Below are 26,129 nucleotides of genomic sequence, written 5' to 3' on the forward strand. Positions count from 1 at the left end.
TATTTAGAACAACCCAAATGTTTTAAGCATTGTATCTGTGTGATATAGTACATTTAAAATTAAATTATTTCAAAACAGTATATTTAAACATTAAATATAGATGACATGAATGAAGGGCATTGTCAGCATAGGCTGTGCATGATCAGTCTTTTTTTCTTAACCACTGTAATTCTTCACCACTGTTAATTTTGTATTTGTATTAAAAACAATGCAGTTACTGAAATATAAAAACACTTTCTATGCATAACAAGTTTGCAGACATTTTGTTCTTTTATAGGAGCTCATTTTTTCCTTTGTGGAACTATTGAAGAGGAGCTTTCAGGTGCCATGATTTTCAAGTGGAAATAATCTCAGTAACGGTGGCCCTGAAAACGGATACTGCGGGCTTTAATTTGAACATGTTGCAATACAAAAGAAACATGATTCTATGTATATTATAAATGTGAATATTAATACAGAAGAGACACCCTCTCCAAATTTGGACAAAAACTGACTCAAACCATGAGAAATCTGAGGTAAAAGTTGTCTTCATTAGAAATGGATTCCACACTACATTACTGCATAAAACAAAACTGTGTCCATTTGGAACTGTTTTTCCAAACTGGACCATGTAAAAACAGAAAAAAGGTAACAATATCCAAAATAATTAACTTTTTCATATGTCCAAATATGTACAATATCTCCATTATTGAGTAATATTGTACTTTTGGCCAGTATTTCATTGACTAAAAAAAAGAAAAAGAAAAAAAACATCCATTGTACATACACAGACAGTCTAGTGAAATCTAAAAAGGTCCCCATTGGCTTTACGAGGCAGCATGTGTGGCTGTTAGAGAGCTGTCTTGGTCAGTTTTGAGGGTTGGGGAGTCTGTGGCTGGCGAGGTGACCTCTACCATTCCTAGCCCAGTGTGAGGGACACTAGTGTTCATAATATGTCTTTGTAAATGTTTAATCCAGTCCTCCTGGACCGATAAAGGACCCTGGAAGACGAGGTCACAGAACCTGTAAAGAGAAGGAAAGACTAAGGGATACATCAGCACAAAAAGCGTTAACAATAAAAACACAAGCTGTTACATTTCTACACTGGAGTCTTAAAAAATTGATTTCACTGCAAAATAAACTATCATCTAAAAAGATGAAATTAAAAGATATTCAATATTTCCATTTTCCCCCTTCCCCAAATGATTTTGTGATTTCCTGTTTTATATAATTGGAAACTGAATAGAACTTAGTTTTGGGCTGTTGGTTGGATGAAAGGTCCTATCTACATCATTGTGATGTCTGCTTTGGAGTGCAACAATAAAAACAGATCTTGTAGACATGTAGGCAGAAGCAAAAGAGACCATAGAAAACCTTTTGACAATGTTTCTACATTCAACACTAAATATTCCAAAATGAAAAAGGCTCAGGAAAACTTAAAAAATGTATTTTCTAAAAACATATTGTGCAGATATGAGAAATATGAGAGACGAATTATTTAACTACCATTTTAGAGTATAATACTGTATGTTAATTCAATGAGAAAAACCCTCACCTGCAGGTGAGTCTGTACATTTCCTCTGGAGTTTGTGGTAAGGGCAGTGTCTTCTTCTTTGATCCAGGCCTTGAGCGCTGCCTCCTTGCTTTACAGTCAAATGCTGAAAAACAGAAGTTAATTTAATCATTTACAGAGCGGTCTTATTTCAACATTGTAATGGGCAAAAGTCTCTAAAAACCAAGTTTGGATATTCCAACAACTGCACATTCTCACACCCCATAATGTTACTTGAGTGAATCATTCACTTTGGATGTATGGGCATCATTTAGCCTTATGCTTTATTCATACTTGAGTTTTGGCTTTAAGCAACTGAATTGAATAGTCTGGCTCTGTGTCTCAGATGTAATCCGGTGTGGTAAAGACAGGCCACAGAAATATTTCAGGTGTGATGATCTGTGCTTGCAGAAAATGTAAGCCCTGAAGGCTTTCTGCCACAAAGAGGTTGGTCGTCCCACTAATGCACCCACCACACTCTACAATTAAAATTCTTTGCAGTATCTCGCTTGCTGATGTCCTTCTATAACTAGATTCTTATCTAGGGGAGGACACAAACAACCACTGCTTTATTTAAAAATAGCCAGTCTCCAGCTGCATAGTTTTGGTTTCAATTGGGAGGGTTTTGTTTTGTGACTTTTACTGACATACCTAGAGAGTGATTTTTATTTTTGAATAAGGGATCATGTGACCCCTTTACTCACATACAATTAGGCAGGTTCCCTAATGCTTCCCTTATTAGTACTGTTTTATAAAAAGATTGGGCAAAAATGTTCTATCTAGAACAATGTGAAGATAGCTGTTGAGCTTAAAAAATATATTGTGCTTTGTTTAACATCAAACACCATTCGCCTCCGCTGCACTGATGCCAAATGTTATATCTAAAAATCCTGCATGACTACTTAAAACCAGCAGTAGGCTGAATTTAATTTGCAAATGATCAACCAATATGAAATTCTAAATTACTACCATTTTCAAAAACTTAAGATCATTTAAAATTTTAGGATTTATTAGTAGTAGATAATAGTAGCGGTAAGTCGCTAAAGCTCGCTGCTTTGGCATTTGAAAACCTTTCTAGTTTTCCCAGCTCCACCTCAATACTAGCACAGATAGTTTCAGAAATAAATATTTAATTTACTCAGAACAGTTCATTAAAACGTTGCTTGTGGGAGAATATATACCCCAGACTGTCACTGTGCGCTTGGGGAGGTTGTTTTTATGGCTAACTTGAGCTGTTGCTGGTGGCACTTACTGGTTCCCTCAAGTAAAGCAGTCCTCTTTCGTTTTGCATATGCCCGGAGGTGATTAGACAAGCTAACTCCACTGTGGAAAGTTGCATTGCAATGGACGCACACCTTCCTGTTGAATTCACCTTTCTCTGCAAAAGACAATAAATAAATAAATAAATAAAAATACAAGTACAACCTGTTTCAATATAAAGGAAAGGAAGGACTTAACATGTATTTCCTTCTTTCCTAGTGAAACAGGTTGTGTCTTTGTATGGGCGATTTCTGCTATATGACAATCATTTGACGTAATGCAAACAGGTTTAGACAAGACAAAATTATAATCTGCATGATTCTGTGCAGCATGCACTTCTGTTTTGGTCATATATGGTGAAAATACAAGGGAAATGTTTTTCTATGCGTTTATTACAGTGGCCGACAAGGTCAAACACCTCAACAGCCAAAACACACGCAAAAGAGAAACACCACAATGGAAGTGCACCAGGCCTGTAGAGGGACCCCGAACTGAGGGATGCTATGAACAAAGTTTTAGAGAGGCAACATAAAAAGGGTATGTTTTCCATTTATTTCTTTTTAAACACTTGACCATCATGTTTTACAGTATTATAAAAGTACAGTATTGTAAAAGATCACAGTCAAGTGTTTAAAAAAGTAATAAATGGAAATCATACCTTCAGATATCCCACCCTGCAAAAACACTTCCATTGCAGCATTTCTCTGTTGCGTGTGTTTTGGCCATTGTGGCGCGTTTGCCCTTGTCAGCCACCGTAGTTTATGCTGATGACACCTCAATTCAAAAGCACAAAAAATTTTGACAACTGTTTTATATTGGCTTATTACAGAAATGCTGTACTGGCATACATATAGATGTATATGCAAAAGACAGAAATATATGTTTTAAATTATGGAATGTAGGTATGCATTTATTTTTCTTGACCAAAATCCATTTTCTGTTTTAGTTTGTTTTCATAGTTAATAATACAAAACTGACTGATATCATCTTTGAAAATATAAGTTTGGAAACTACAAAACTCCAATTTTGTTTACTATTCAAAGTTTGACTTTGAGCTAAACTCATTTTTAATTTTCTTGTAAAAACATGTAAATTGTAAAGTATTCCACTTCTTGTTTAACTTGTCTGGTTAGTATTAGGAAATGTTACTTACCGGATACTGAGTTTGGCAGTGAAGATGCAACTCTTGATCCTGAACTGTGCTCACTGTTTGAAGAAATTGCTAATGTGTTTCTTGACATCTGAGAAGACCCCTTTGTTCTAGGGTCTTCTTGACACTTTCTCTTCTTCAAAATTCCTATCAAGGCAGTTGTGCCTGAGATTGAATTTTTAACATCCAACTTAGTCTCTAGTTGCTTTTTTTCAGATTCCATTTCTGCTAAAGAGAATGAAGACATCGGTGGTTTGGCATCACTACAGACTCTTGGAACAGAATTACTTTTTGGGATTCCAATGGGGGACAGCGTGAAGCTATCGACATTGGACAGCTTTGGTGAAGCACCATATTGGAAATGGTTCCTCCCCTTTCCCAGAATTTGAATTGCCCGCTGGAACTCCTTCTTATCCCGCATCAACTCTCGGAGTAAAATTAATGGAGATTTGTTCTTTGTTGCAATGCTTTTCCCAAGCTTTTTGAGGTGGCCTCGTATGTGGTTGGACTGTCCTGTCCTGTTATCAAATGAGTCCCCACATAAAGGACAGGAGTGAATACTCTTCGCAATCTCAGAATCAGACTCCAGCTGTAATGCTAAGAAAAAAACAAAATCCAAAATCAGCAACAGTGCACAATAAAAGTACAACACTGTAAATATGAACTTTGTTTTATTTCCATAGGTCTACCAGCTGCAAAAGCAGTGAACTCACAAAACTCTTGGCAGAACTCTGGGCAAACACTCTACAAGCTGATTTGAAATAACATATACACAAGTCCACACATAATGGCAAACTCAGACTCTCAGTAAATTAGTAACTGACAGAGTAAGAAGTCAGTGTGTAAAGTCGTGGACGGTTTCAGTAATCATTTTATATATTTTTTTCCAAATAAAAATGTTTATTTTATATCCTTTCAGATTGTCTGATCACTCACTGCTAGTCGCTGTCCTGGATTACTTTTTAGCAATGGCACCACATTCCAAAATTTCAGTAATAACTTTAGTAAGTCATGCTCAGTAACAACTGTTATAACTGATGATCAGTGCCACAAAAATAAATTTGCTACACACCAATGTTTTCCTTTGAAAGAACATGCAATAAGTACACAAGAACCTTTTTTCAATCTCCGGAATGCTGAAATCTTCCGTCGAACTCGTGGCCTCCTGTCTTGAGAAGCCACTTGCTCTGGAGGCACTACATGGCGTGCATTGTAGCTCAGTCCAACCCTGTGAAGATGGCCTCGGACATGATTGGACAAACCAACACCCGACTCAAAGACTGCAGGACAGTATGGACAGTTCTTGCGATCCGATTCCAGCTCTGAAAAATCATCTGCAAAGGATTCTCTCAGAGGTATTTGGTGGGATTCAAAGGTTTCTTGACATACTTCTGTTTCTACGCATTCTTCCTTGATTTCGGGGTCATTCTGTTCTTGCTCTTCAGTTTTTATTTTCTCAAACAACCTTTTAGATGCCTGCAAAGCACCCCTTATAGACATTCTTCTGCTATAGGTGTAAATGATGTTTTGTTTTTCTTTCTTGATAGGGCTACCACAAGAGTTAGTGTTGGGATCTGTGTCAACCTGAAAAATGTCCCTTTCATTATGATCTGCCACGTCTTCGTCTTGGTTTATTTTCTTGGGACTTGGTAAAGGTTTTGGTAATATGAAGCATGAATCTTGATCAGACGTGTTGCGATATGGGGTGGACATCTTCCGTTTAGATGGTGACTTTTTAACTGTTGACTGATCTAAGTTCAACTTGGGTATACTGACGCTGTTTACATCTATTTCAGCTGCACTGGATTGCACCCTATGGCAATTTGGGGATAAAGCTGAATCTTCAACCTTGACAGTCAACGTTCCTGGTAACTGGCCAGATCCACCGTTGCTGCTTTTAGAATCCTGAACAAATGTGCTGCAATTACTGCTTTCCTTCTTCTGTTCAACAGTCTTCTTTCCATGTCTTTGTCGGGACAGGAGAACATTGATGGATTTGTCGAGCTTTGATTCTGATAGTTGAGACTTCTGACCTTTCTTAATCTTGCTATTTTTGAATAAGTCTGAGATGTCACTACACTCACTAGGTGAACAACCTTTTTTAGAAGTAATCTGATTTTTTATGGAGATCTTAGATGTAAACTCTGCATCATCAGCAGGACTTTTACAGGTACGCACATGCAGCTCCTTAGATGGTTGTCCGTTTTTCTCACTACGCTGTGCAGCTTCATATTCCTCAATAGATTGCTGATGGCGCCGCAGAAGATGATTCTTAAAAACATTTTTGCTAAAAGCTCTATAAGAACAAATGTTACATGGGAAGGTTTCAGAGTCATCATTCTGCATCTGTTTTCTAACCGTAATAACAGTGTGCTGCATTATGTTATGTCTCCTAAGATCATTTTCAGTTAGAGTCCTGAAGCTACATTTGTCACATTTAAACTTTCTTTTGTCTTTCTCATGTGTTTTTGCATGTTGAACAAATGTGTTTGGGCAATTTGTTACAAATGGGCACTGAGGGCAGAAGAGCTTCATGTTTTTATCTTCCTTCTTCTTATTATTTGTGCCTTTGATCTCTTCAGCGAGCCTTGCTCTTTTTTCCTGGTGGGTTGACATGTGCTCAATAAGTGAACTACTTTGTCTGAAAGACTGTCCACATTCACGGCAAATGAAAGGCTTTGGCGAACTATTCGGAGCGTCAGCGTGAGACTTCATATGGCGATGCAAATGATGCTCTTTCTTGAAAATGAGCTTACATTTTGAGCAAGGATAACATGATAGCTTCTCCTCTGAATGAGAATTGATTGTAAGCCTCCCCTTCAATGGTGAAACCCCATGGTGACTTACATTGTTCTCATGTGAAGTTCTTGCAGGGGCATTGTAGAGAATTTCCTTGATGGCCTTTACAGTTCCATTGGGGTACTTGGAAACCTTCCCTGTTGCTGACTGCAACTTTGAGAACTTCCTTGCCTTTCTAACTTTTCTGACCCGAATAGAGTCGGTTGGGCCTTCAGCATCAGACAATTCCTCAGATGATTTGTGGCTCAGATCGGGGTAAAGGTCTTCTGAGGGATCAACCATGACAACCATGTCCATTTTCCGTTTCCGTCTCTTTTGGCTATTGGTTGAAGCAACTTCTTCCTTAGGCTCTTCACCAGGGGAATCACCATGGTTCTCCCAGAGGAACTGCATAAACTCTTTGTGAGGGTCCCAATGAAGGTCATTGGCACTACTAAAATTATCCAGTGAATTCTCAGGTGAGTCTACATCAAAATCCCAAATTCCTGCAGTATCAATTTCCTGAACAGTTTTTAGTGGGGTGATGCTCTTTTCCTCCTCTTTCTCTGTAGAAATGCTATTAAGTTCATGGGCTTGTGTAGCTTGATGTGAAGAAGGTCCATTACCCAATCCAACTGAAGACAACATATCTGAGTTTGATAGAACATCTAGGACACTGCTTTGTTTCAGTGAAGGCTTGCTGAAAGAAGTGGTACATGAAGCAGATTCTTGCGCCATTCTCACGGGCTCTTGCAGGAGGGAGAGTGCATTGATTTCAGGATCTGCATCTTTGTCATCTTCATCTACACCTGTCAGGCATGACATTTCAGCTGCCATAACCTGAAAAAGAAAAGTAAAGGTGTCTTAGATTCTTAAAGGATGTTCAACTACAACATCCAAAGTAGTATCCCAAAGTTTAAACTGAAACCTTTTCACTTCAGGCAAAGTCCTTTAGGCTCTTACACAACAACGGGTTATTGATCTGGTATTGCTCTGGGTAGGGTTCTTGCTTTTCAATTTTCTGTCCGTATTTTGAAGATAAACATTTTTCAATAAAATTATAGGGTCTGTAATGTTTTTGTTCCTATGGGATTTTCCAGTTTCACAGTGAGGTTTCAAGTGCCTGTACAAATACATGGTACCAGTGAGTATACGCGGCTGTTCAATGGACTGGCACCATTTGAGTGGGCTGCACTTTTCAGGCAGCACTCAAGTCAGTCTCAATGTGGCCTCACGTTATCTCAACAATGTCAAAACATGACATAGGTTGTAGCATCTGTCTTCAATTGTGCTACAAATGTACAGTGATACTGTTTCAGCCAAGGGGGAACATACCCAAGTTTTAGCTTCATCCAATACAACTTTTAGTTATTCCACAGTGCTTCCTCTAAGATTTTTTTCCAGCAACAATGCTGTTGTGGACACATCTATAAGGGTGCAACAACAGACCTGTGTTGCTATGCATGTGTGCAGACATGATGTCTTACCTATTTGGGTTAGATGACGACATATTTTAAGATGGTTTTTGTTAACTTAGTCTTTGATAACTATGGGAACTAATCAGTAGGTCAACCTAAACACATAACCAGTGCTAGTTACTTGACTTCCCTTACTTACCACCTGCCCTTTAGTATTCAGGGGAACATCTTGAGGTCTTGGAAATTGGCTCCCCTATTCCCATAATGTTGTTAGCTTGGCTGCCGTCAAATAAGCATATTTTAACTGATTTCATTTTTCAAACGAAGAGTTGGAGTTGGAGCTTACAGTGCAAACATCATTTTAAAAGTGTGTGTACCTGTATTAAAATATCTGTCAAAAATTTGGTTTGACAGGTTTTTATTTTCATTTAAGATTTTTTTCCACTGAACTCACTATCTGTCACATGAAAGCAACTCCTGCAGTGTTTTAGAGTCTGCCCATTGGCTTTATCAAGAAGGGTGTGTTTGTTTTAAGTCCTGCATAGAATGAGTGGACAGTGGATTGACAGTCACTGTGCTAACTGGATGCAGTGCTCCTGAAGAGGAGATGCAATGTTCCAAAAAGTAGACTGGGAAATTTGTAGACGAAACCAAGAGAGGAAATCTGTAGTTTTAGTGCACCAAGAGGTGTAAAGTCTGTCTAGATAATGTCTCATAATTTGAGACATGGGTAAATGGCCTTTAGCGTCCACTTCACCCCTGAGGTTGCCCACCTTAGCTCAGCAAGTAAGACAGTGGGAGATTGTGCTCAGTATGGAAAGTGTAAGCTGCATATCAGCAACAGCGCTGATTCTGTGCTACTTTTTAAATATTTCATTGGATCGGCAGAAAACAAGTTCAAATGTTCGAGTACCTACATGCCTCTTTTTATTACGTACTTGTGGCTGGAACGATCCCACGTCTCTATGTCTGTGGCCTTGCTAAGGGGTGCGTGGCTATTTGCTGATGATTAACTCTCTGTTATGTGGCAACCCAAACCAAATCACACCCTTTTCTTCCTTCCTAAACACACTATAGTAACTACACAATAATAAGATATCCAAGATATCCAATAAAGTGCAAAAGAGCATAAAAGCAAGTAGAACCTAACACCCACTCTGTACAATCTACATAAGCTTTAACAAAGAACCGTCATGGCCTTTTCCTGTTTTTTTTTTTCTCCTCTGCAGCATCTTTTTGTGTGCTTATCAAAGGTGACGCCTACAGTGTTGACGTGCAACTACAACTCCTGTGTGGATACTGTATTTTATGGACTAAATTGCACTGGAGTATTAGCCGCTTTTAGCGAAAACTGCCTTGTTGAAAAGAAAAACATATAACTCGCATTTCTAATTATACTAATTAAAGTCTACATTAGCGTATGAAGAACGTAGGCTAGGCATAACAACAAGCAGAAGTGCATTATGAAATTCATTTATCTGTATCAAATAACATTAAACAATTGCGCAATTGCACATCAAGGAGAAGGTGTCCTCTCTCAGGTTCTCTGAACGCCAACACTGACTCCAACCTGTGTTTCAGCTGCAGACTTTATTATCTGCACTTTAAATTCTAGAGTATAGCTCTTTCTTTTGGGTGACATTTTCACTTGTGTTACATTAGGAGTTATAGTTGAGCGTGAACATAAGCGTTTTTATTTTTCGGCTATATAATATCTTCAGTTGAATTAAGAGTGTGTTCTAATGCTAGTGACTACTCTGCAAAATTACTGTAAATATACACATATAAGTCGCTTTGCTATGTAACTAGCAGGACAAGCCACAGGAGTAAAAAAAGTGCAACTTCTAGTCCGGAAAATACGGTACCTTTCAAAGATGGGCAGAGCTTTAAAGACAGATGCCAATTTGATTAATTTTCTCCTGGACAGGGAGGGATGCACCAAGCTTCAGATAAGGTCAGCTGGGGATGCACTAGATGATTTTACGCCCGATTTGCCCCGTCCAGTGATTGTGGGCGCGTGGCCCGATTCCAGGTTTGTCGCGACCAATTATTTGTCTAAACAATCCTCAAGTGTGTTGTGCCAACACGATTATTTTACTCCTCCTGATCAGGCCAAAGCCTCGATCATAAATATCAAACGTGTTTGATATTCGATTCCTGGTTGGGGAAGCTCCAACGGAAAGCCCCCAATAGCCAATGAGAGCGAGCAGCCTGGAAAATTTAACCAACCGGATGTTGTGTACCTTTATGCCTCACAAACATGATAGTAAATCAAAACAAAACCACTGCCAAAAGGAGTATTGAAGACATGCTTGTTGAATTATGCCAACAGCACAAGTGTTGTTTTAACATATTGTGCAAGACCTAACGTTACTACAATAGGGCCAAAGATGAAAAAGCATGTTTCCCAAAGTCATGTTTGATCCTGCAGGTTTCTGTGAAATTTCATGTCTGGAATCTCCATACTACTAATGGCAGGTGGGTGGTCTTGTTGAATCCTCTCGTGTGTGCGTTCTGAGGATTATAATTATAATTAAAAATTGACTGAAACCGTCCTTATGTCTGTGATCTCCCACGATTTTAAGATTGTCTAGCATGTCCCAAGCCTACCCTTAAGTAATTTATCATTTATCATGTTTTTTTTTAATTTTTGTGAAATTTTTGCCTCTTAAGTACATTGCAAGGATGCAGAGAAGAAACATGGGGAAACATGGAGGACAATCAGCACGTTTACAAGCCGTGCTAGCCCGACTAATCGAGTTAGTCCAACTAAAACCGAATTTTTCAAATACTTGTTACATGTTAGTCTGACTAAAATCGTACAAAATCAAATTTTTCAAAGTCAGGCTAACACACCACGATAATATTAACAACAACCACAACAAGCTTAAAGGGAGCATATCGCCACCTACTGTAGTGGAGTCGGAAAAACTGGTCAATAAATCACTTCCCATCCTGTATTTGTATACTGAGACAAGGACAGTAACTTGACTTAACTCTGCATGTAAACATACCAACTAACACGCAACAAGGGGGTCCGCTGCCACAATCACACCAAGGCCACTGCAGTTACTTGCAATGTGCTGTGGCCTTTTGGTTGCCAGGGCGCACAAACAATGAAACTTGAGCGAAAATTGGAGCACATGCTCCAAATTATCATCCCTGTCAATGCAATGACTTAAGGTGAACAAATTCATTTCTTTCAGGCTCCACACAGCCCTGACGGTGGCATCGTTTAGTTTCATTTTCAAAGCAAGGCTAGCTAACGTATATAACATATAGCAACACTAGAACAATAAATACAGATGTAGATTTTTAATAATGGCAAAACTGTCCAGAGATTGTTGATGTTGCATAAAATTTGTAGAACGTAATGAGCACAGCGGCCACTAGAAGGTGACAGGATGGCTGAGAAAATGCTAGTCATGTTTAAAATGCATAGAGAATTGAAACAATTTATTGAGTGACGGGAAATTAATCTACAGCTATTTCGAGAATTGTTTAAATCCTTCTCAAGTGAAAATACCAACATTTTGTAAATATGGAGTGTGGATTTGCCGTGTTTAGTCTTATGCCATGCTAAATTTTGTACTGTCAATCATACAAAACTAAGTCATCTTGAATTTTAGAAAAATGTAATTTCAGAATTTTTAAATCAACCAATAAATACAGATGGATTTTGTTAAGACAATAATTGTCAGATTAATTAATGATTGTCAGATGAATCAATAATGAAAACTGCACCCCTAAAATCAATGTTGGCTAATCAGGTTTATTCAGCGGGTTATGGTGGTCAACTTCTACAGCTTTTAGCTTTGGCCAGTTTCAGTGTAACAGTGAGTCTATTCAGGCTTCTACAAATACATCCCTGAATAATACCAGTGTTTTACATGCTAACGTTAGTAATCATAGCCTTTCTTATTTGAATGTGCCTGTTTGGGGTTAAAGGTAAAACAGTTTAGATACTGACAGCGTCACCAGACTTAGTTTTTTGACTCAATCCGCACGCACTGACTAAAAGACAAATATAACAAAATATAAAAAAACACTTGACACTTAGCTTAGACGAATAATTGTGGCCAATAATAACGCTACAAGGTCGCAGGCGTGAGAGATCTGATTTGAAGGGCAATAAAAGTGTCACACCAAGTGAATGCTCATGTGGTAGAGAAATATGTTGTAACATCTACACAACAGCACCAAAACTGCAAATGGATCAACCTCGTAAATGGCTTTTGGTGAGCCGCTGTAGATTTTGTATAGAGCTAAAACTTTCAGCACAGTACTTCTGATATATGCCAACCCACAATAGCTGGGGTATGTGTCCCAAGGTACCCGCTTCTGGAGCAAATGGTATTATTTAATCTGTGTTGGGTAAAGCTATCACTGCATTTCTTTGGCGTTTATATCACGCTGTGTTGTTGGATGCTGCTTGCAGGAGCTGCAGACCATTCCACCAAGGCTGTTCCATACCAAAACCTATTCCTCTGGCTAAACTACAGCTAATAACAATCGTTCCTCACTGCTCTCTGTACGGACGTCAACAAAATGATAGAAAACAAACAAACATTACCTCTGAGTGGTGTGGATGGAGACAGGGCACAATTTATACGCCGCATTGAATAATTTCTTACTTTCGTCTTCCATCTATTTCACAGTCGCCATTTTCCGTGGTGGTCTGGTGTGGGACAGCGCATTTCTTTTACAAGGGTAACCTTACAAACAATTTGCTTTGCAGTAACAACAGCGAACAAATCCTTCAATAATTGCGTTTGGATGTGCAACTAGCTTATAAAACAACTATGGTTTTAAAGTTACTCGAGTTACTGTCGTGGTGATTCGAGCACGTAATATTGCGAGCCGGCGCCATGTTCCCCCGAAAGGTTTGTGATGGTTCATTCCAGATAGGAGGCATAAAAAACCTGAGTTAATAACCATCTCTTTTGGGTAGCAGATTTTTTTTTAGCTTGATGGTGTTTAATCGCTGTTCAATTGCTAAAATAAATTGACACTTCACTTAATATTCTGTGTGTTTTTTTAAAGAGCACATCTGGTTTTGCTGTGTGAAGTTGTCATTGACGCACAGACCAGGATATGTTACCATTATACCCCCATGGTTGTCTTCTCCTGGTCTTTGTTGCTCCGGGGCCGGTTCTCCTGTGTTTAAAGGAGAAAACACATTGTCGTCGAAGTGACACTTACAGAATGAAATAAATTAGCCAGCACACTTCTGTTACCTCTTTATGTTATCTTGATGACATTCAAATCAAACTAACATTTAAATGATAAAGTAACACCATTAGTGTTGGTGGAAATGAGCTAACGAAGTTACTGCAGGTGGTAATTCAGCCTGTACATGACGTTAGCCTTACTAAGGTCAGGGGTTAACGTTAGGCTTTAACCTGTGTAGCATTATCTGTAGCATTATAATTAAATAAAATTTAGCGGTGTTAATATTTAGAGAAAAGCAGTTTAGTATAACAGGTGGGTACATAACGACACCGTAATACCTAATACGACTGATAAATGTAGCTAATGCTAACTAACTGACGTTCGTTGGTGACAAATGTTAGCTGGTTGTTCAGTAGCTAACACTCCAGGCTAAAGCTAGCAAAGCCCAGTTATTTCCATGGCCTGGAAACAGCCCGCAAAACAGCCTTAAAACATGTTTCATAAAGTGTTAGCTTTGTTCAGCAGGAGGAAAATAAGCAGCTATGGTTTATCTTTTCTGTATTAAGGTAAGCTAGAGCTAAATACCTAGGAGTAAATCAGCAGCGTTGTTAAATACCTAAATAAAAGGCATATATTTTAATTTGGTGTCACAAAATGTAGCTAATGCACTGATTAAGGTGTAACTATGCACGTCATTAAGGCTTAATGTCATGAGAGAAAAAGATGGTAGCTAGTCTTCCACATTAACCTTATTGCCTAGGGCAGTAGAGGCCTGTGAGCTTGCAGCAGCAATTATTTTTCATTTCATTCAAACACCAAAAATGTATTATAAATACAGAGTAATACAAATATATTTTGCTTTGTTTTTGCATTCATACATATGTGTGGGTTGTTTTTTGTCTTTGTTGTTTTTTAAGACAGATGTCACCAAACCTGATCCAGTAGCTCATTTTGCATACATTTGATCTGATGAGATGCTGGATTCCACTGACTGCACCTTGTCCCTGGAAAACCTGTTTTTTGAGAAACCTGCTGTCCACAAAGTGTTAGTACAAAGTTATGTCCAACGTCACCCCACTCTTTCTTTCACCTCTTAGTTAAATCAGTGTTGTGTTTTTTTTTTTAACCTCTGCCTTGTATTTGACAGAAAGCCACTGCACCTGGAGGCCAGTCCATGGCAGCTGGAAGTGCCTCCATCTCCTTCTCAGATTCCAGCCACTCAGGATCTGCAGAAGGAGGCAGAGTCTCTCGCTACACGATACAGTATGTTGTGCCCTGGATTAGGGTGAATTCCTTTTCAGTTGACTTGAGAAAACTGCTCAGTGTCTCTCAGTGTGTGACTCACTGCCACAGTAGCTTGAAAAGGCTTGAAAGCTTTCCAGATTTTCTTTGACTTGCATAAACAAGCTGGGATCTGGGTCTCATTATATATTCTCATAATCATTAGTATAACTGGAAAGGTACATTTTCTGCTGTAAACAGTATTTTTTTTTCATGTTATCAAACTATTATCAAATAATATTGAAAGTAACACCCACACAACCACATTCCAGCTACCAAGAACTTGGTTTGATGAAACTCTCCCTTTTCTGCATTATTCACAGGTGTCTCACAAAAACCCAGAACGTTCCTGCCTCCTTTTAAAAGACCAGCTAGCCTTCAGGTTTTGCCATCAAAAATCAACCATTGTTACAGTTTTACCAATGATGGGAAAGAGATTGAAGATACTCAGGATGGTAGCAACAGCAGCAGCAGATATGATGGCCTGTGGGGAGGTGAAGAGCTAAGGGATTTTTCTCAGGGTGCCTGTGAGAGTGGCAGAGGTGGAGATGAAACCCCACAAAACTCTGGTCATGTGTCTATCAGCAGTAGGAATTTGTCTCTATCTTGCAGCAAAAGCCCACCTCTACGGAGAAGGCAAGCAAGAGTGTGTGTGCTTTATTTCCAGGAGTTTCCTTCTAGTATATATTTTGGAAAAATGACAATATGTGACTTTTAAGTTCAAAATGCTACGAAATGCAGGTCAACAATGATTTTTTTTCTTGAGAGTGAGATGCAGAACATAATTTATAAAAAATGTTAAATTAGCAGGAAAAATGTTTTTCAACATATTTGCTGTCCAAATGTAATGAGCTGATTTACCTTTTTCCCCTGAGATTTTTGCAATTCCTTATTTGCGAAATTAAAATGGAACAATAATGAACTGTGAAGAGTGCACATCCAAGCCCCATGTTAGCCTTGTTGCCAGTGGCCATATTGTCGGGCCTACTTCAAATAAATCCCCAAGCTTTCAACAGCAACAGTATTTTTTTTTTCTCAGTAAACATTCCTCTTCTTTCTATTATTTATTCTATTCATATCTTTTTCTCCCTCTCACAACAGCCTGTTCAAGGTTCAGGTGTTGAACAGTGTAGGTGACTCGTCAAACACAGATGACCTCAGTAGCAGTGGCAGCACCAGCCAGACAGCATCCAGACCTCAAACTTTTCTCACTCAGGTTACCATGGCGACAGTACCTCCTCCTCTTCAGCCACCATGGGCGACAGTTAGCCAGGCAGCTCCTCCTTTTCCCCCACAACCCCCCTACTTATCCCCTCCACTGGGCTCATCTGCAGTGAGTGGCCGACCCCCGCAGCAGGCGCCACATGCAGAGATGCAGGACAAGTGCACAAAGAGAGCCTTCGTTCCGCCCATGATGCCTCAGCCACTCCACATACAAGGTGCTGCACTGCATTGACACAGTCACAGACAGGCGCTGTGCTTACAGCTTATGACTGGTGTACCAAATAACACTTATATAGGTTCTGTGAAGTGTTGCAACCAATGAGTATGCCCATGTCTAGCCTTGGCAGCAGCTGCCACAATGCGTTTGGGTGTGATGAGGTGAAACGAGGTGAGCTCCTCCCATTGACCACTTCATTGTAATGAAGCACTCTGCTCACTAGGGGGTGGATAGAAGAACAGTAGAAAACAATCTCACAATTCTAAACCTTAAAAATGGTGAAGGCCTCATAATATAAAATGGGCATGGGGACAGTCAGAGTGACTAAAGATGAAATTTTGACATGTTTGGATTCTGCACGTTTTAGGTTCATCTGGGTCTGAGGTTCTGCGCCCTGTTTCTGAAATCCGTATCCTTTTTTGTTGTTCTGTAAGTTATTACAATTTAAAATTGCAATAGAAGTGTGCAAGTATGCTTGGAATGCAATTTCACAACTGATGTGGTTTGATTTCCTGAATCATGTTAACACAGCAGCCAAGTTTAGATGTGTCTTCACAAAGTTCCCCTTTTTCAACTATGTTCAGTCCAAAGCACTAGATGACGTAAGTACTATTTGAATATTTGAAAACATTTATAAACAGAATGCTGAATAGTACAAATAGTTTCATAGTGACTGGGAGAGAAGTGGAATGTTTTATTTTTGATTTGTTCACAGGTTCTTTACACGGGTAAGAACTTTGTGGCTTGTGCACCTACTGGATCCGGTAAAACAGTGCTGTTTGAGCTGGCCATCATTCGGCTGCTAATGGAGACCTCAGAGCCCTGGAGAGATGTGAAGGCTGTCTATAGTGAGCACATTATTGGATAGAACCTTTCAATATGCCACTAAAAATGTACTCTTATTAGTTTTGAACCTAAATAAGTCTTTATATTCACAGACTATATGGCATGATGTTTCCATTTCCATAATGTAAAAAAAATAATTCCTACTTAGAAAGTTTAGAAAGCTCTTAGAAAATGTATTTTTTGTAACTTGTGGAGCATTTTTTCTTCATTCAGTATATGCTCTTGCAAACTGTTGCCTCTCATATTTAAAACTCAAGGAAATCAATCTACATAATAAAACAATAAATTTATACAACACATAACACAGCCAGCCACTGGAATACTGCTTTCACAAAATACACCTGACTGTAATCATACACTGCTGCATATTTTTCATGATCTGCTCATGAGAATCCTTTCCAGAGTGGTTTGATTTTTGATTGAGTTGTAGGTTTAGGGTAAATCTGAGGTCGAAAGACTGCCTTGTAAAAATATAAACTGTTTGTTCTTCCCAGTGGCCCCTATCAAAGCTCTCTGCAGTCAGTGCTTCAAGAGCTGGAAAACGAAGTTTGGCCCTCTGGGACTGAGGTGTAAGGAGCTGACGGGTGACACGGAGATTGATGACTTCTTTGAGATTCAGGACTCACACATCATCCTCACCACGCCGGTGACTGAGCAAGAGGAATGATTAGAACCAAAAATTAAAATATGAGCTGAAATTTTACAACGTCTCTGTAATGTTGTCTTTCTTCCAGGAAAAATGGGACAGCATGACAAGAAAATGGAAGGATAATTGTCTGCTACAGCTAGTCAGGCTCTTCCTTATTGACGAGGTCAGTGTGTTTGTTTTGCTCATGTCCATTTCAGTATTCATAGTACACCAGATGGGATGCTCAGTGTGCGCTCATACCAGTAGATATATTATTTTTTTTGTGTTTTATTAGAACTGTTTTTTTATTAGGCTGCTCTTGTTAGTAGTGGAACAGAATAATAGATGACATCTTAGTTTTTATTTACCTTCCTACCTGTTGAGCCTCAGAGATGTTTCTGAAACTAACTGTAAGATGAAATGTTTTGTTCCTGCAGGTACATGTTGTGAAAGATGCGACCCGTGGTGCCACCTTGGAAGTGGTGGTAAGCAGGATGAAGGCAGTGCACGCCTACAGGACAGCACAGAATCCAATGGCAGGTGTCTCTATGAGGTTCGTGGCTGTATCAGCCACTATACCCAACGTCTCTGACGTAAGTGTCTGACAATGAGAGTCAGTCTTTCTCTTGTATCTGTTTGCACTGTGTCCCAAGTATAAATCAGTAGGCTGACCTGCTTGACTCCTTCTAGATAGCAGACTGGCTGTCTGATGAGAGTGGTCCAGCCACATATCTGAAAATGGATGAGAGCCACCGTCCAGTGAAGCTGAGGAAGGTGGTGCTGGGATTCCCCTGCAGCCCAAACCAAACAGAGTTTAAGTTTGACTTGTCACTAAACTACAAGATGGCTAACATTATACAGATTTACTCTGACCAGAAGCCTACTCTAGTGGTGGGTGTATTGTGTTGAAGCAGTAAATTTTTGTGCATATTTGTGCTTTTCTTTTTCATTTTGCAATATTGCACAATTGGTAATGATAGTTGGATGATATTGGCGCATGCTGTTGGCGCATGCTTGTTTGTAGTTTTGCTCTACAAGGAAAGGAGCCCAGCAGTCAGCTGCAGTTCTGGCCAAGGATGCCAGATTCATCATGAGCATTGAACACAAGCAGAGGCATGTTGTCTCCATAACCAAGTATCGGCAAGTGTTCATGATGGTTCACTTTAGTTACTGATAGATTTATCTAATAATAATTATACCCTGCAGGTTGATAAAATATGCAAACGCTATTCTGGATTCAAAACTCAGAGGTAAGTCCTGTGAATATCTTCTGGGTACTTTCTTGCAGCTTATTAACACATACACACAGAATATGGATTATTTTTGTCATGCTAGTTCGCAATGGATATAAAGCAATTCAATATATATATATTTTTTTCATCCACTAACCAGAGAAAATACACTGTATTCTAAGCATGGTACCCATCTTTATGCAAATATGTAATTTTACTGATACTTGACATTTATATTGGAAATTGTTTCAGGGAAACGAAATATGAAAGCACAGACTCATTCGGTTGTCCTTCTAATTGTCTGTATGACATAAATTGTGTTGTGTTTTTTATCCAGATCTGGTGATGTTAGGAGTTGGTTACCACCATGCAGGGGTTGACTTGTCTGATAGGAAGCTGATCGAAGAGGCATTCACTCTGGGAGAGCTGCCTGTCCTCTGTAAGGCTTCACTAGATGTCACTAATAAGATAAGAATAACCTTTATTTGACTCACAGTGGGCAAATTCACATGGTCACAGCAAAGTAAGGCACAAGATAAAAACAGGAACAGAAAAGAAAAAGTAAAAAAAACAAGGTATTTACAACAAACAAAAATATATTTAATAGTTTAAAACAGAAAAGTAAAATCTAAAAAAAATATGTAAAAAATATATTTTACTCTGGTTAATTTACATTTACCAGTTTTTTACAGTGTGAGGTCACTTGTGGGTCTGTTGGGAGCAGTACTGGTTGTACAGTCTGATTGCAGCAGGAAGGAAGGACTGGGATACAGCTGTCTGTCACTGACAGAGCTGCCCTGCGTTGTCAGTCTCAGTCTCATACAAAAGACACAAAAGATGTTAGCCAAGCCAATAGCTTGCCATCTTTTGTGTCCCACTTTTGTGTCTTCCTGTCTCCCACCACTTGCACTGGATTGAGGGCACTTCCTGAACCAGAGGTGGCCTGACTTATCAACTTATCCAGTCTTTTCCTGCCTGCATTTGAAATGCTGCTGCCCCAGCAGACCAATTCATGAAAAATGGCTGATGACACTGTGTCGAAAAAAGGTCCTGAGCAGTGTCTCCTGCACTCTAAATGATCTTAGTCTGTTCAGCAGGTAGAGTCTGCTCTGGTCTTTCCTGTAAAGTGCATCAGTGTTATTGCTTTTTTGGTTTGTATCACAGAGATTTCCATGTCAACAATAACTAATAATAACTAAATAATATTGGACTAACAACATTATTAACCTTTAAAGCAGATGTTTACTGGTACATATTGAATACTGACTTACTAGTGGATCTCTAGTGAGTAGATATGGATAAGTATTTACTTTTAACAAAAGTGATTGAAGCCTCTCAGAAGTGGGGACAAAGCCATGTTTTAAGAGTCTAAATACAGGTGTAGCAGGGCGATGAGAGAATAACCTGTTCTCTGAGAAACTCTAGGAACAATGCTCAGTTGCTGTTGGGAAAAACTTCAGTCAGATCACCAATTACCAAAATAAAGCCCCAACTCCATTAATGACCTGCATCTAGCCAATGATACAAATGAGTTCAGCTATCAATTTAAGAGACAAAAGTACAGCTCTGACACCAACCCCTGCCATCGACTCCATCTTCCATCATTGCAGATCAATGCTCAGAGGATCACCCACCAGATATTAACAGGTTGTTCAAGATACCACGTAAAGCAGCCTGCCCAGCTTGTTTTTTGTAGTACGTTTGTAGTAAATGTATATTCTTTAACAATTTCGCACTACATTACCAAGAAAACCTCCTTGTATGTGAAAATATATTTGGCAATAAACCTGTTTCTGATTCCAGGAATGAGACACTTGCAAAATAATGTACTCCCACAAACTAGTACCACTTGCTGTTGCAATAGAAAATCTGGTTTTTAACTCATTTTTATGGAAACTGAATTTGTGTGTGTGGCCTGATTTCTAAATTCTTAGTTACCACCAGGACTCTGGCCATGGGGGTGAATCTTCCAGCTCATCTGGTGGTGATCAAGTCCACCATGCAGTATGTAGCAGGCTCCTGTGAAGAGTACAGTGAGGCTGACCTGCTGCAGATGATAGGTCGAGCTGGAAGGCCACAGGTAATAATGAATAATAATAGATCACATTGTTCAGGTAAGAGCTAGCAAGATAAAACAGTGAACAGATGTTACCACTTTGAGGCATAGTTTGTTTTTCTATACTGTTTTTTGAAAGTTTTCCCAGAACTTGTAGGTATTTGAAGTTATTATTGACCAATAACTTTTATTTGAATCCAGTAAGTGAAGTAACAAAGATAGTAACAACTAGTTTTGGTATGATGCACAAACTAAATATCAATTATTTTCTGCATCTAGTTTGACACATCAGCAACTGCAGTGATCATGACCAAGATCCAAACTAAAGACAAGTACATGAAACTTATGAATGGGATGGAAATCATTGAGAGCAGGTATTATACCACTGACATTTGACATTTCTTCTTATCTTTGTCAGTGTCTTGCTCTTTCTCTCTCATGTCATCCATTAGCACATGTGGTAACAGCACAGCCTGTTTCCTCAGCTTACACAGTCACCTGGTGGAACACCTGAATGCTGAAATTGTTCTCCAAACCATCAGTGATGTCAACATGGCCCTGGACTGGATACGCTCCACCTATCTCTACATCAGAGCCCTTAAGAACCCAACACACTATGGTCAGAGCTCACAGCACAGATACACATGAAGGGATCCATGTCAGAGTTGGTGTTCAGACTGTATGTCATTACGTATGCAAAGTCAATCACCACAGTGCACCTCACCTCCAATTTCAGGTTTCTCTGCCAAATTAGACAGATGTGGAATTGAAGCTAAATTGCAAGGTGGGCTATAACTGTGTTTTTTTTTGTTTTTTTTTTGTTTTTATTTAAAATGTTTGAAGTGCATGTAGCATCCTTTATGCTGTTTGTAGGATACTTTATTAATGAATTCACACCAAACACCCTAAAGCCGTCTATCATGCATGCTATGCTTCCAGCATAACCTTTGACTTACTGTACTGCAAATACTATTGCACTGTTGTAGTATAAGTTGACTACTATTCCTCCTCTTCTCTTTAGAACTGTGTCTGAAGAACCTCAACTCTCTGTCTTCTGTTGGTTTGATCGACATGGATGAGGATATCAACATCAAACCAACAGGTAGCACTGCAGATAAAAAATGCCCAATAACTCTTCTTTGGTTTAGTTTATTGCAGTTTATTTATGTTTTTCACAGAGGCTGGCAGGTTAATGGCGAGGTACTGTGTTGCCTTTGACACCATGAAACACTTCAGCAAAGTGGCTGGCACTGAGAACCTCTCTGATCTGGTAGGTGACTGAATAGTACTAATGTACTGTATTTGTTTAAAATGTAGATGTAGCAACACTGTGATGTTTGGCTGTATTCCTGCAAAGGAAATAGTTATATAGTGCACAGTATTGCAAAGAAAATAGCATTAAGATGAGAAATTTCTGTATGTACAGATTGAGCTGGTGTCAAAAAGCAGAGAGTTCACCGATATTCAGCTGAGAATGAATGAGAAGAGGCTCTTGAACACTTTGAACAAGGACAAGAACAGGATCACCATCAGGTCAGAAACAGTAATATTGAGAATTGCATAAGATTACAAGAACCTTCTTAACATCTTCATTTAACTTTTGGCAGATAGCATAATGGTGCGGGTTGACATGTAAATTTGATTTTCATGTATTTCTTTAGGTTTCCCATTGAGGGAAAGATCAAAACCAGTGAGATGAAAGTGAACTGGTAGGGGTATTCATTCTTAGCTGTCCCTGTGGAAAAGTGGTGATTTCTTTAGAGAAATGAACTTAGGAATTTTTTATGGACTGCCCACTCTACATACCATGTCTTTTGCCTTGTCTTTAGTTTGATTCAGGCTCAGCTGGGGTCCATCTCAGTTCAAGACTTTGGTCTTACTCAGGACACAGCAAAAATTTTCAGGAATGGGATGCGCATCAGCAAGTGTATGAATGGCATAACAGGGACAACAAATAAACCAAGTGCTCTTTGAATGTCAGCCATGTATTCTTTTTTACCTGGACTGTATTTTAATCCCATTCAGGCCTGTCAGATTTTCTGAGTCAACGATCCAAGACGGGCTTCTCTGCTCTGCTCAACTCCCTGATTCTGGCTAAATGCTTCAAATCTAAACTTTGGGAGAACTCACCCTATGTTTCCAAACAGCTTGAGAAGATAGGTGTATACCACTGCAGTTTCATTTGCTACACAGAGCATATAATAACCTTTTAACTAAGCAAAATAAGTATAGTTTTAGTACCTTTTAGACACATACGGTACGTTCTGATAGAAAAATATCGATGGCACTAAAAATAATTGGTAAAAATAATTGGTAAACCAAACATTCTCTCCACTAGATGTGCATACAGTTTGTAATTGTTCGATAATGACTTGCTGTGTGTTTCAGGCCAGACCCACTCAACTGCCATGGTGAACGCTGGGCTCACCACTTTCAGCAAAATAGAGCAAACCAACGCCAGAGAGCTTGAGTTGGTCAGACTAAATCATTTTAAAAACAGAAATACTCTTTAATATTCCCAAGCTTTTAATTTAAATATTTTATGGGTTGTTAAACATTTGTGGCAATAAGACAGTGGGTCTGATGTTAATGTCATGGGAAATGATGTTATTTTGCTTAATATTCACCTTCCATACAATGTTATCATAATTTTAATTGTGTTTATGTGTAATTTATAAAAAGTCAATCAGATGATTTTTGACCTCACTATATATTCATACACTTAGTATTATGTTAAGCACTGCCTGAAAATCCCGTGTTGATACCTTCAAACACTATAAAACAGCTAACAAGATGTAAAGTAATAATTGTCTGAAACTTTTGAAAATTTTTTTCATTTCATTTTTTCTAGATTCTCAACAGACATCCACCATTTGGAAATCAAATCAGAGAATCTGTCATTCACCTCCCCAAGTATGAAATTGCTTTGGAGCAGGTAAAAAGAGCTGTAGAATTGTATTTTCAAAGGTACAAGCATGTTGTGGTAGTCATGTAATAGTTTTTCACATAGTGTTGGTCAGACTTTTGAGCTGTTATTGTATTTGAGGTTTCTTTGGGTAGCTCTGTTTTTCGCTATCTACACTCTTTTAAGTTGTTGTATTTTTTAGCTGCCAAAGTATAGCAGTGCTACAGCAGAAATCGTGGTAAAGGTGCACCTAAAAAACCAAGCCCAGCTGCTGTCCAGGAGAACAACTCAAGACCACCACTATGTCTCTCTGATCATCGGAGACTCAGACAACAATGTGGTTTTCTTGCAAAAACTCACGTGAGAAACCCTTTGCCCACCCTGTGGCCCTGGCTTCTACCGGTTTTGTGCTGTCTGTGATTTCATTCACTTTACATGTGTTTCTCTATAATTTAGAATAAAACAAGTCACACTGCTGTCCTTTTACCACTTCTCTCCAAAAAAAGAACCCAGTTCAAAAAGCACAATGTATTGATCTTCAGCACTATTTATTTTTCAGGGACTTGGTGTTATTGAAGTTCAGTAGCTGGTCGAAGAAAATTGAGGTGTCAAAGGCCTCAAAAGGAGAAGAGATCAGTGTCAATCTCATCAGCTCAGAATATGGTAAACCATGGAAATACATTTGCCTTTAACATAGAATATATGTACAATTATTTTTTCTATCACTTATTTTACTTATACAGAGGGAAGGCATTTGAAAGCTAATTGTGACATCAAAATTCAATAATGAAGCCATACATTTTGGAGTTGTTCAACTGTACTGTCCATAATGTGCTTCTTGTTTTTGTGCCACCTGTCTACATGCTTGGATTGAACTATCTATCAGTGTTGTATATGCAATATGCAACATTTATAATACTTTGCACTTCCTTTCTTATAGTGGGCTTTGACATCCAGGAGAAGTTCAGTGTGTACTACTCTGGAACCAGGAGCTTTGGGACTCACAGTCCATACAGTATACTATATGATCCTGCTGAACAGAGACCCCAGCACTCTGCACAAAAACCACAGGATACACCTCAGGGGGAAATTGCCCCATATGCTGCAGACCAAGGCACTACACCTTAGCGTTGTTACTAATTCTTGTTATGCTACACTATGAAATATTCTATATTTAAATAAATTGTACATCTTAAAATGTAGGCTATTATTTGACGTTTTTCTCTATTCCAATGTGGTCTGCTTGCAAATAGATTTAGGTAATAAAAGACAGTGCAACCATTTCTGCAAGAATAAGGATCTGTGTGGCCACGACTGCTGTGAGTACCACTGCACACCGTACAGTGTCCATGTGTGTTTTTGTGCTTATATGCATCTCCCTGTCCATTATTTTATTCACCTGTCAAGAATAAGCGTCCGTATGTTTTTACCCCCAAGGTAAAGTAGGTGTGACTGTGGCACGAAAGAGATCAGCAAATCAAGAAAGCAGTTTCTCTTCGTATTTGAAAGACCTGAGAAGCAGGAGTGACACGCTCACACAGACTCCTGTCAAAAGACTCAAGGTGAGAAAGACATATGATTGTAATAAATGTGAATTGTAAAGATTAAAAGCAATGCCAGTGACACAAATTAAAAAAAAAAACCTTCTGACCATCACAAATAAAAATTACAGGTAGAGCACAATATGGGCAATTATTGTACACATAACTGTACTGCATAAAGTTAGAATTAACCATCAGAAATAGGAATGCTATTACAATGGATAACATATGGTATATACCAGGGCTTTAGAAATGTCCAATATCAAAAATATGTAGGGATGTATGCACATATAACAGTCTGTTTGTTTCTATGTTCATTCATTCTAAAATTGCAGATGCCAAACTGCAAATATAGTCTGACAGTTTTAATAAACTGCAATTTTACTTTTTTCCTTTTAAGTCCATATGATGGTAACAAAATCTGTCAGTGTTCCTGCATCAAGTAAAGTTCTGTTTTATTTCCTTTATTTTCCTAAAAGATAAAAATGGGTGAGGAGTCTGTGAATGTCAACATGGAGGATTTTGCCTACAAACCCAAAGAGAGACTACCTGCTGTTTCCTGGTATTCACAGTTACCTTCACATTTTAGGCTTATTTTGATTCATGAGTGCAAACATTCAATAATGTTCCTTAACAACTGCTGCAAGTTAGATTCTTTAAAAGGGTGGCAACAAAAATTATAAAACTAAATTTGTTTTTAATCAAATCCGATGACCTGAAGGTTAGTTATATTCATGTGTATTTTATTTGATTGGCAGGTATGGAACAAATCAATACAAAGCTTCAGTGACACCTCACATGGAGACCATGAATCTGACAGAAGACTGTGCTCAACTGGCAGACATAGTTTTTCTGGACGACCTAGACAGTAGTAAATAAGTGGTCTGCAC

General features: G+C 38.7%; 2 protein-coding genes across 2 annotated transcripts in view; one reads left to right on the forward strand and one right to left on the reverse strand.

Annotated features, from left to right (window-relative positions):
* On the reverse strand, nt 1-12,961 carry znf644a (zinc finger protein 644a). Its single transcript, XM_026312852.2, has 6 exons — nt 12,711-12,961; nt 5,057-7,559; nt 3,945-4,538; nt 2,784-2,909; nt 1,535-1,637; nt 1-1,002 (listed from the first exon to the last, which is right to left on the reverse strand). Exons 2-6 carry the CDS (start codon nt 7,554-7,556, stop codon nt 807-809), a joined length of 3,519 nt encoding a protein of 1,172 aa, XP_026168637.1. The 5' UTR covers nt 7,557-7,559; nt 12,711-12,961; the 3' UTR covers nt 1-806.
* The window catches only part of hfm1 (helicase for meiosis 1), a 15,930-nt gene continuing 2,558 nt past the window's right edge, over nt 12,758-26,129 (forward strand). The window contains exons 1-34 of the mRNA XM_026312851.1: nt 12,758-12,847; nt 14,231-14,354; nt 14,457-14,572; nt 14,914-15,226; nt 15,692-16,029; nt 16,399-16,440; nt 16,563-16,633; nt 16,747-16,879; nt 17,372-17,523; nt 17,612-17,689; nt 17,943-18,098; nt 18,196-18,396; nt 18,530-18,618; nt 18,712-18,755; nt 19,075-19,176; nt 20,672-20,817; nt 21,073-21,167; nt 21,279-21,412; nt 21,530-21,577; nt 21,815-21,895; nt 21,972-22,063; nt 22,220-22,326; nt 22,455-22,502; nt 22,623-22,720; nt 22,819-22,953; nt 23,182-23,267; nt 23,645-23,728; nt 23,901-24,058; nt 24,258-24,361; nt 24,639-24,812; nt 24,952-25,017; nt 25,136-25,260; nt 25,719-25,801; nt 25,998-26,110. Of these exons, the coding sequence (XP_026168636.1) occupies nt 14,284-14,354; nt 14,457-14,572; nt 14,914-15,226; nt 15,692-16,029; nt 16,399-16,440; nt 16,563-16,633; nt 16,747-16,879; nt 17,372-17,523; nt 17,612-17,689; nt 17,943-18,098; nt 18,196-18,396; nt 18,530-18,618; nt 18,712-18,755; nt 19,075-19,176; nt 20,672-20,817; nt 21,073-21,167; nt 21,279-21,412; nt 21,530-21,577; nt 21,815-21,895; nt 21,972-22,063; nt 22,220-22,326; nt 22,455-22,502; nt 22,623-22,720; nt 22,819-22,953; nt 23,182-23,267; nt 23,645-23,728; nt 23,901-24,058; nt 24,258-24,361; nt 24,639-24,812; nt 24,952-25,017; nt 25,136-25,260; nt 25,719-25,801; nt 25,998-26,110 (3,883 nt within the window). The 5' untranslated portion in view covers nt 12,758-12,847; nt 14,231-14,283. The remainder of the gene's footprint in view (nt 12,848-14,230; nt 14,355-14,456; nt 14,573-14,913; nt 15,227-15,691; nt 16,030-16,398; nt 16,441-16,562; nt 16,634-16,746; nt 16,880-17,371; nt 17,524-17,611; nt 17,690-17,942; nt 18,099-18,195; nt 18,397-18,529; nt 18,619-18,711; nt 18,756-19,074; nt 19,177-20,671; nt 20,818-21,072; nt 21,168-21,278; nt 21,413-21,529; nt 21,578-21,814; nt 21,896-21,971; nt 22,064-22,219; nt 22,327-22,454; nt 22,503-22,622; nt 22,721-22,818; nt 22,954-23,181; nt 23,268-23,644; nt 23,729-23,900; nt 24,059-24,257; nt 24,362-24,638; nt 24,813-24,951; nt 25,018-25,135; nt 25,261-25,718; nt 25,802-25,997; nt 26,111-26,129) is intronic.

This window comes from Mastacembelus armatus, chromosome 17, assembly GCF_900324485.2.
Source record: "Mastacembelus armatus chromosome 17, fMasArm1.2, whole genome shotgun sequence".
Lineage (NCBI taxonomy): Eukaryota > Metazoa > Chordata > Actinopteri > Synbranchiformes > Mastacembelidae > Mastacembelus > Mastacembelus armatus.